General features: G+C 33.5%; 1 protein-coding gene across 1 annotated transcript; it reads left to right on the plus strand.

Annotated features, from left to right (window-relative positions):
* The first annotated feature begins 4,399 nt into the window (after positions 1-4,399).
* guca1c (guanylate cyclase activator 1C) lies at positions 4,400-8,265 on the plus strand. The gene is made up of 4 exons (XM_058744997.1): positions 4,400-4,763; positions 6,179-6,328; positions 6,937-7,024; positions 7,550-8,265. Exons 1-4 carry the CDS (start codon positions 4,569-4,571, stop codon positions 7,678-7,680), a joined length of 564 nt encoding a protein of 187 aa, XP_058600980.1. The 5' UTR covers positions 4,400-4,568; the 3' UTR covers positions 7,681-8,265.
* Positions 8,266-10,538: the final 2,273 nt, after the last annotated feature.

Consider the following 10,538-nt stretch of genomic DNA (forward strand, 5'->3'; position numbering starts at 1 on the left):
GTTTCGGTACATTTCATAGTGTTCATTCTGCACGAGTTTGTTTCTTGTGTCCTGTAGGGGGCGGTACTGCTCTTTTGCAGCCATTAGTTTTGTGCATTGTTGCTAATTTAGCAATTTTGTTGCTAAATCTAGCAACTTTTCAGACTACCCAAGCAACATTTTCCTCCAAAAGCACCTAGCAACAAATTTAGCTTTTTTAAAAATGTATTTGGCAACTTTTAGCAACTTCTGAGAAATGTTTCAAATGATAAAAAGGTACACATTTTCTATCTAAATTACACAAAAAAGGAAACCAAAGATGACTTGCAGTACACACATCACATGTATTAAGTTTCCTGCTATTTGCAATATTTCAATATAATAATAATAACTTAATAACTGTTCATTTATGATACACCTGGTTAGTAGCTTGTACCTGTAATTGTTGATCAGTTAGTACACTAAAAAAAAATGTCTAGAAAAGGTATAGTAATTTTCCAGGACATATCCATTTTCCATGATCAGTTTTTAGTAACCCGAAAACACAAAACACAATGCGTAATTTAAAATGCAGGTAAAAAACCTGTGGAAAAATCAATTCAGAAAATTTCATCAAGTCAGCATAGCCCTATTTTTACAGATTTGTCTTGAGTGTAGCATGCTAAATAATGCTACTAATACACTGCTTCAAACTATAATTGTTCAGAATGTGTAGTTTTACTAGTTTACTAGCTAATAAAAAAAACTTAAATTGTTCAAAAATGTGTAAGTTTAATTATTCAATATTGTTTTTAAAAATACACTTATCTATATTTTAATATTATATTATGAATGTATTATTTTACGAACAAATCTAAATTAACATATAAAATATATTTTTTGCTGAGATTCTATGAAGTGACAATTTTGCGTTTTGATTACGTCACCGCACAAAGACATCACAACATCATTTAGCAACTTTTATCAATAAATCAACCTTCCTTTAGCAACTTACCATGAAAATTAGTTGGCAACACTGGTTTTGTGTTTAGTGACTGGTGCCAGCATTACTCAACCCAGTACATGTACGTGACTACAGCACTTTAGCTCCAGATTCACAACAGCACGTTGAAAACCTTTTTAGAATAGGGAAAAGTTAACGTTGCCACTAATAGCATTAACTCTTAACAATTTAACACTGTATAGATAACACACTGCTAAAGCTGTCTCTATGACAATATAGCCAAAATTAATTTCAGCATGCCAACCAAGCAATGATCTGTTACTAAACAATTTTAACCCTAATGATTATATATATATATATATATATATATATATATATATATATAATTTTTTTTTATGTCATGGAATTATTATTTTTTTGGTTCTCTAAGGCAATATGATGTGAGACATTTTGAATCTACACTGAAACTCTAGAGGAGACTTTAAAAATCCCAATTTACTCCCCATTTAAACTATATAGAAGAAATAATTGGGACAGAGCTGCCATTTTTTCTTTCAGAGCTGAGCAGATTTTTTCTTTCAGAGCTGAGGCTATGCAGGAACAATTTTTTATTTTTATAAAGTAAAATAACATCAATGTTGGTATTCATTTAGAAGCCAAAAGTCAAATAATTATATTTAGGCTATGTATTTACTATTGTTGTTGTTGTTAGATCAGACTGGGTTTTAAGCACTATGGATTGGATAGAGTCTAGACAATAACTCTAATGCCAATATTAGGACGAGTTTCTTCATGTTTTGCTCATCCCATAAATAAAAATGATATATTAAGTTATATTTAGTGGTTGAACATGCACTATTGCTAACTAGTAGTTATCTAACACAAAATTTTCACATTAAGTTTGTTCAACAAAACATAATTTTTTTACAACACCTGCACCCCATTTAAGGCTTGATGAGTAACAGAATACTTGGAACTGTGAGGCTGACAGCTCTTTCATGTGTAAGTGCTAAAGGTACCAAAAATGATCCCATGTGGTTAGATTGCAATTATAACACCTACGTAAATTACTTTTGTGGTTATTGTTATAGGTGGGTCAGTTCATTCTACACATCTGCATACCTAAAGAATGTCAGAATATTCAGTGGAGAAAATATAATTTCATAATTAATTAAATTGAGATAATGAGAATTAAAACAGGAGATTTAATTCAGAAATCAGCATAGTACTGTTTAAATTAGATTGGCAAGGGTGGCATGATTTGGCCATGCCGTCTGTCTGATTAATCAACTTTACCTCTTATTTACTCCTGTTTTTATTAAGATAACATCCTGAGCAGATGACTTGTATTTTTGTTAGATAATTTTCTTCAACACAAAGTAAGTATAAATAGTATTAGTCACAATTTTTAATCATAAAAGCTACTGTTGATTTTTCAATTTTCCACGTCATGTTAAAACTGTATGCCTTTTGGTTTAAATTAAGAATTTAATTTAATTTAAGACACATTTTACTTAAACCAATAAATACTGAATAGAAATATTGTAAAATTAGAAATATTACAGAATGTTCTGTATTTAGCATCAATTACTATGATTTTATTTGTGGTTGAATGTTGCAGGGGATGTTATTTAAGAAGTCCCAAGATTCTCAAAAGAATTAATGTAATCTGTTTTGGAAATTGTTAATCGTCTGAAGCCAGATTTACTATAATGGGAACACTGATCTTTGATAGTCTGATTGATTTATCCTCTGCATTTAATCTCAGTGAGGTTGCACTTTGTGTTCCTGAATAGATCATGCACATGCCAATGAAAGCTGATGTATCAGAGATCAGGGTCACACATGGGTCAGCTCTGTTGGACAAACACAACACATGGGATTGAGTTGAGAAGTTAGACATTAGCTTTTGCTAAAAAGGGTTAAATGCCACTTAAATAGCCATTAAAAACTGTAAGTTTTAATTACAACTAAGCAGTATTAAATAACCATTTAAATATTTATTGTCTGAAAAAGGTCATTATTTTAATTTTTTTTAAAAATTGACAGTTGTCAGATATTGTGAATGCAATATTTTGTTTAATTTCCAATTAAGTTGTAATTTTGTCAAGTTTAGCAAAATAATATATTTTTTAATGTGTGTGCTATAAGCACACATAAAATGCTAACATGAAATATATGAAAAATGTTATTAGAAATAACTTTAATTCATAGCAAGACAAGACAAATAAGTTATAAATATTTAAATAAAATATTGTATTCTAAAAATGTTCAAAATGTTTGGAATAATAATAATCATATTATAATACATATTTTCAAACGTGGTGTAAATGTTAGCTATTTCAATTCACGTTAAGTGATTCAGTTTTTTTTCAGATAAATTTGATTTACAAAACAAAAACATTTTCTGAAGAAAAATGTAGTGTTTGCTTATGATAAACTTTCTGCCACAATGCTGCACTGTAAAAAGTGATAAGTTGACTTAACTTAAACAAATTGAGGAAACCCGTTGCCTTAAGTAAATGATAATTAAAAAAATAAGTTAAGTGCATTGTCAAGTTCACTTAACTTTAAAAAAAAAAATAATAAAATAAAAAATAAAAAATTATTTACTTAATAATTTTAAGGCAACGGGTTTCCTCAATTTTTTAAAGTTAAGTCAACTTATCACTTTTTACAGTGTGAGAGTTTTGGGTGGTTGTCAGGATGCAGTTGCCAAGGTGATTATTTTTAGCATGTTGCTATGCAGTTAATACAATGTTACTAAAACATTACTAAATGTTTCCTAAGGAGTTTTAGAGTCTTCTGGGTGGTTGTTATGTGCATAGTAGAACAATCAAAAATTATAAGTCTGATCATTTAGAAAATTAATCACACCACTCAACAAAGTATAATTTAGGTCTGAAGCAAATGGTGAGTTCACAGAAATGTCAAACTCTAAATGCAAACAATAATAATAGTCACACTTGCCTTAATTACTTCTTAAACATTGACATATTGACGTATTAAGTGTTTTAATTTTAGCAGAGCCCTGCTATATTTGGCCGCTTGATGCAGTTTGTATCTCTTGATACAGTTTTAATCCTTTCTTAAAATATCCTCCGTCCTAGTAACGCTGCACACTGAACTTTAGTGGACTCAAAAATAGCCTGCTCTAAAGGGTTTCCCTAGAGGAGAACTCGTCATTCTAAGAAATCTTGCAAAAAAAGTCACGCTGGGCGGGGTTTTCTCAGAGAGGCCAGGAACATTTAAGCTTATTGGCCAGATCTTGACCTCTCCATGGAAAGTGATTGATCATTCTATGCTAAGCCCTTGCAGACAAGGTCAGGATCACTGCAAATCATGACCTATCCCCCAAAGGGGAGGGGTAAGTCCATCTGGAGACTTTCCGATTTCCCTCTTTGGCGGCCATAGATGTCCTTTAGTTCTTGGAAGGTTTCAACAGTTATCCAATTAAAGGGTTATCTCTCCTTTTAGTTGCCTAGTCCATAGGGCTTTAGACTTTGTGCCGTCATCAACAGTCAATCCTGGCTTGGAGCAGCAAACTGTTCACAGCTCATACTCAATAAACTGCAGCTACTGTTGGACTTCTGGATTTGACAAACCAATTCTACATTTCATTTACAAAGAGGCTCTCTGAGGAGGTATGGGTGCCCACGGATCCAATATGGATGAAGTCTTGGCTGAGGACATGCACCACTGGTACAACAAATTCATGAGGGAATCGCCATCAGGTCTCATCACGCTCTTTGAACTCAAGACAATGCTGCAGATGCAGGGGATGACTGAAGAAGCCAGCGGCTATGTGGACCAAGTCTTCTTCACATTTGACATGGATGGGGTGAGAGAAATGAGACTGGAACATTTAGGTTTATTATGCAGATTTGTCATTTAGTTGATCTTAAAGGACACCAAAATCCCTTCACGTTTGTGCATGAAAGAATATATTTTTAATGTATTATAATGTTAGCTAAATTAATTAAGAATATATATATATATATATTTACAAATGGTTTGTTACTTGCATATCAATATTCCAAACTTAGATAAAAGACATTATTGTGGCAGGCAAATAAATTGTTAAATCATCAAACGGCATTTATATATCACTGAACATAAGACAATTACTGGCCACAGGAATCCATTTTACAGTGGATACAGGCTACGTCCACATTAATCCATCAATTCGAAAATGTATTGTTCTCCTTATGTTTTGGCCTTTAGGCCAGCAATTTTGCTCAGCAAAAACTTTTTGAAAATGCTTTCCCAAGTAGTAAAGTTTTGAAAACAGCATTTTCAAGTGTTGCATTGCAGACTGAAAATGAAAGTGTTCGGAAACTATGATGCATGTTTAGCTATTCGATATCGTCCCCATATATCTACAGAATATATCTGGTTGTGCTTGCTATTCACTTTCATAGTGTTTTAAAGATATAAAGATTATATTCCTGACCGAAAATACTGATGCTGTTCTGTAGCGAAACATGACAGTTGTGTATTAGCGCATTCAAGAAATGGCGATTTTGCTTGTGACCGGCGCATACAACGAATGGTGGGATATTATGCTAATAACATGATTGTGCCTGAAAAATGGCATGAAAACTGTTATGTCTGGTCTCTCGGTATCATCGTAGTGAGCGTTTATTATTTTACGCTTATGCATTAAGGTACTTTAAGTATTTTCAGTGTGGGAAAAGCAACTTTTGGAAAACTCTTATGTGTATAGTGCTACCTATAATTTATCCCTATAAATAAGTGGGAAATTATAGCTGAATAACAGTAGAAGCATCCAACTGTGGTTGAAAGGCTAAAACTGACATTTCCTGTGAACTTGTCCCTCAATTCTGATAGGTTAATTGGAATGTTGTTCCAAGATCAACAAGGATGTTGATCCAGGAACATGCTGTACTCTGTGAAATCACATTCACTGCAGGGGCTAGGTCAGATTTTTCTAACAATGTGCACAATGTATGCTCAGCTCGCATATGTGCCACTTTTTGGAAAGAAAAATTGTTTATAGAAGTTTGATTCAAGTTCTTTTTGAAACCTGCATGCAGGTACAAATGCAAAGATATTTTTATGTAATAAAACCATACTGAAAATACAGATGGTGTGCACGGACATTGACTATGCTGCTGACTTTAAACTGAAGATCTTGTGCTCTAATTGTTCAATGTAAGAATGCATCCTGTTTGAAAGGCCCTTTTAAAATGAATGTTATATTCATATATTTTCTTTTTTTTTTTTCTTCCACAGGATGGCTATATAGATTTTGTAGAATACATTGCAGCTGTAAGTCTTCTACTGAAAGGAGAGATAAATCAGAAGCTGAAGTGGTACTTCAAACTCTTTGATCAGGATGGAAACGGCAAGATTGACAGAGATGAAATGGAGACCATATTCAAAGTAAAGTATCCATTTTTTCTTTATTCAGTGTTTCCTCTTGTGTACAACCATTAGTACAGAATGCAGTTTGGTTTTAAAGGTGCACTCAGTCATATAATCTCATAAAAGCAATCGTTTCAGTTATCTATGCCATAGTAAAAGTGCACATTCACATATATCACATTTATTCTTCAAGCAAAAGTTTCCAGTATTATAGAGATAAACCAAGTAGTATTTGACTGATCTTGTGGTCTCAACATGGAAGCCTCCATATGAGGCAACCCGCTTCATGTAGAATAAAACATTTGTTATTAAACTTCTGATACGACTCTTCTCATGAGGGCCTATATTTCAAAAATATTTTTTTCACATAATATTAGTTCTTCGTGACTAAAACTGATGAAATAACTGAGCAACTTTAGGGAAAGTAATTTGTATTCAGTCCTAACCTAAATTCATGATGGCTGTTTGTTGAGCTCCCTCATTATTTTCAAAATATATCTATTATATATAATATATATTATATATATATATATATTCCAAGACAGTGATAGTTTTTATTATACTGTGTCATTAAGACAGTGGTGTTAGTAGAGGAGTAAGTATTAATATTTTTCATCTTTGCCCAGGCAATCCAGGACATTACACGGAGTTATGATATCCCTCCAGATGATATTGTGTCTCTGATCTATGAGAGGATTGATGTCAATAATGAAGGTAAGAGCTGCTGGATCATATTAACCTACAATGTAATATGCCAACAGGAATATTTTATTTGGAACAACTTACATAACACTAATTCCTCCTGTTGTCCACTGTGTTGTTTAATGTGCTTTACGCTCAAGGTCACAACTGTGTTGCACTTTACAAGTCTTTTCTGTTCAGGATTGAACCTGCAAGCTTTGTATAGTATAATCAGCCCCGATCTAAAACCATTAGGCTAACACCACTACTGTAATTAACAAGAGTCAAGGTTTAGTTTTCTTTATAGAACAAGGATAAGAACAAGGTTATGGACTAAAACGAATAGTCATTACAGCATATATACACCAAGAACAAATTCTTTTCTTTTCTTTTCTTTTCTTTTTAAGATTTAAAACAATATTTTTTAATTAAAAACATAATATTATATTAATCTGTACAACATTATACGTTTGCATTTTTATTATAATTTTAATTTTGTGTTGAAATCTGACTTTGGGAAAGATTCACCCTTAAAATCAAATGCCTATACTTTGGCAGGTGAGTTGACATTGGAGGAGTTCATCACAGGGGCTAAAGAACATCCTGATATCATGGAGATGCTCACCAAGATGATGGACCTCACCCATGTCCTGGAGATCATAGTCAACGGGCAGAAAAAGAAGGATTGACTAATAAAAGGATCCCATCCTGATTAAAAATGATCAGCTCTGTGGCTTAAAAACGTAAACCAGACTCAGTAGAGGGTGAAACCTGCTAGCAGCATCTCAGATGTGGACGCGAGTGATCATCATCTGTGATTGTCTTTCATACACTTTATCTCTGTCTCTGTGCCTCCAAATATCCAGTTAGCATGAGCTCTCACTTACCCTTCTACTTTTAACTGAATCACCTCTACAAGTCTGAAAATGTCATTCTTGCAGGCAGAAATGACACAAGAGGAGATGAATCCATGGTTTAATGGATCATTTGTCCTATTTGCCGGGGTGTAAAGTATGTTCTTAAAAATGGATGTGCTCTGTGATCTGCTGCATGAACAGTGACCCTCAAAAGTATATGGACACTTAAGCCTCAGTTAAAATGGATCAATGTCTTTGCATTAACAAATTGTCAAAATTACATGCATTTTTAATTGTGACTTACTTTAAATGTCCAAATACTGTTTAGGGGACACTGTGTAAGGAGGGGCCAGTGTTATAAATAATTGTACAGTTTTTCTATTGATGTATGTAATCTTCATTCTGACTTTTGACATTTTGCGCTAAATTATTTAGATAACTCTACAGTTCTAACTTGTAACCATTGCCTTACATAAATAAATGCAGTATGCTGCACATTTGGATTGTCTTTCCTGTCTGACTGTTACTATTGCTTTTACTTAGAGAAAATGTAAAAAAATTACCAAAATAAACAAATAATACTTATGAAAAAATATGGTTTAAAATCATGAATTATCTGTTTACACTACCTTATGAATAAAGCATGTTATTTTAAAGTGAAAAGCCAAAAAGCCAAATCTATTACCATATCGTCAAAAGTCTGGTATGGCAACGAAGTGAAAGGTAAAACGTGTTTCAGTATACACAGCTGATACAAATTGCATCTATAGCAGTTTACTGGCATATTAAAATGTTAATGTACTGTATAAGGTAATAATACAGTTTTAATAATAGTTATGTCAAAATTATTCAACATTTTACGGCAGTGAACAAAATTGTCTTAAAACACAATTAAGCCTTTAGAAACTATTAGAAAACAGAATTAGCTTGAGCTGTTACACATACATAAACTTAGCCCTTGAATGTGCTAAAGATGAGTAGCAAATACAGCAAAAGCTATACAATAGCTATAGAGAAGAAATCGTTTAATTACATTAGAAAGTTTAGGGCTACATGAAGATTTCCAAGACACTAAAAGTTTCTAGAGACACAGTTGGCAGCCTTATTCCTAACTTAAAATGTGTTGTACAAGACAATCTGCTGTTGGTGAGGGTGTTGAAGAAAAAGCTTAACAACGTAAAATATTTGATCAGAACATCTGAGAAAAACCTGCAATGTCCTGCCAAAGACTTGCAAGATGACCCGATGAACATTTCAATGCAGAGTTATAAGAAAAAAAAACATCTTGCCAAATGCCACTCCTGACCAAGAAGAACATAAAAGGGCGACTTCAACATACTAAAATTAATTTGGATAGTAATTATGGAAGAATGTTTTATGGAGTGATGTGACCAAACTGGAACTTTTTGAACCCATGGCAGCGGTATGTCTTGAGAAAAAAGGCAAGGTTTATGAGCAGCAGAACACTATTCCCATGGTCAAACATGGAGGTGGACCAGACTTGTTATGGGAGTGCTTTGCTGTTGCAGGAAGTGGAAATCTTAACTGTATGCAGGGCCATCGCTAGTGGGGAGAAAGGTGGTGATGATTACACACAAATCGGGGCTTCCCCGATCATATCAAACATGTTAAATATTTAGGATTCTAAATCGGGATGATCACGGCTATGATTACATCAGTACTTTCCCAATAGCGGAGGAAACTGCTTGTGAAGGTAAAGAGTTGAGAAAGAAATTGGATGTGTATCATTATATCGAAACCTTGCATTGTGTCTTAAAGTGACCGTGCCTAATTTACTAGCTGTTGATGGCAATCACTCTCTGCTATAAAGAATAAAAGATGCACCAAATTTGACTTATGGGGGTTGAATTATTTTGTACATGAATGCTTAGTGCCAATTTGAACTGTACACACAGAATATAAAACTGTATAATTAAAGTATAAATATGGATAAACTGAAGAAGAACTTGCATGTTTTTTTTGCATGTTGGTGGCTGATCTGCATGCACTGTACTGTTAGAGTACAAGCATAGAGTGAATCTAATATTTCTTCTACTGTTTCAACATCAGTATGAATTGAATACTGATAGAGTCGACATGCAGTTGAATACTTGTTGTATTTAATGTAATAATTTACAGTTATTAAAACTGAGGTAAAAATAGGTTCCGTAGTTATAACTACAGACTGTTCCCATCATTATTATTGAATGCAGGGTCATCAAACTCTTTAGGAAAACTACAAGCCATTTACATTGTGATCAAACTATGCTTTATCAGGTCATGCATTCCCTGTGAATCAAACGCATGGCCTTTGACTTGCTAATGCCATACTATCCTGTAGCTATACTGTTTGAGCTTCAGTAACTTCACAGCAAATAAAGTCTTTTGTTTACTTTATGCATTATCTTAAAGCATGGTCAAGATGAAAGAATTTATTACCAGAATTAATTTATGCCACTTTAATCAGAATCAGTTTAACGGCGATAAAAATATTTTACGCAGATAACGCAGGGGCGGGGCTAGGGCTGGACACTCCACTCACAACTGCTGCTTCTGTCTCTTTTTTCTTGACAAGAATTGCATTTTAGAAGCGGAATCTCTTTACGACCATATCAAACCGGAGACGTTTCATATGCGGACTCCAATTTCACCTAAGGACAGGTAGTCAAACAAACACGGAAACGGTACTG

The sequence above is a fragment of the Onychostoma macrolepis genome, chromosome 15 (genome assembly GCF_012432095.1).
Source record: "Onychostoma macrolepis isolate SWU-2019 chromosome 15, ASM1243209v1, whole genome shotgun sequence".
In the NCBI taxonomy this organism is placed as follows: domain Eukaryota; kingdom Metazoa; phylum Chordata; class Actinopteri; order Cypriniformes; family Cyprinidae; genus Onychostoma; species Onychostoma macrolepis.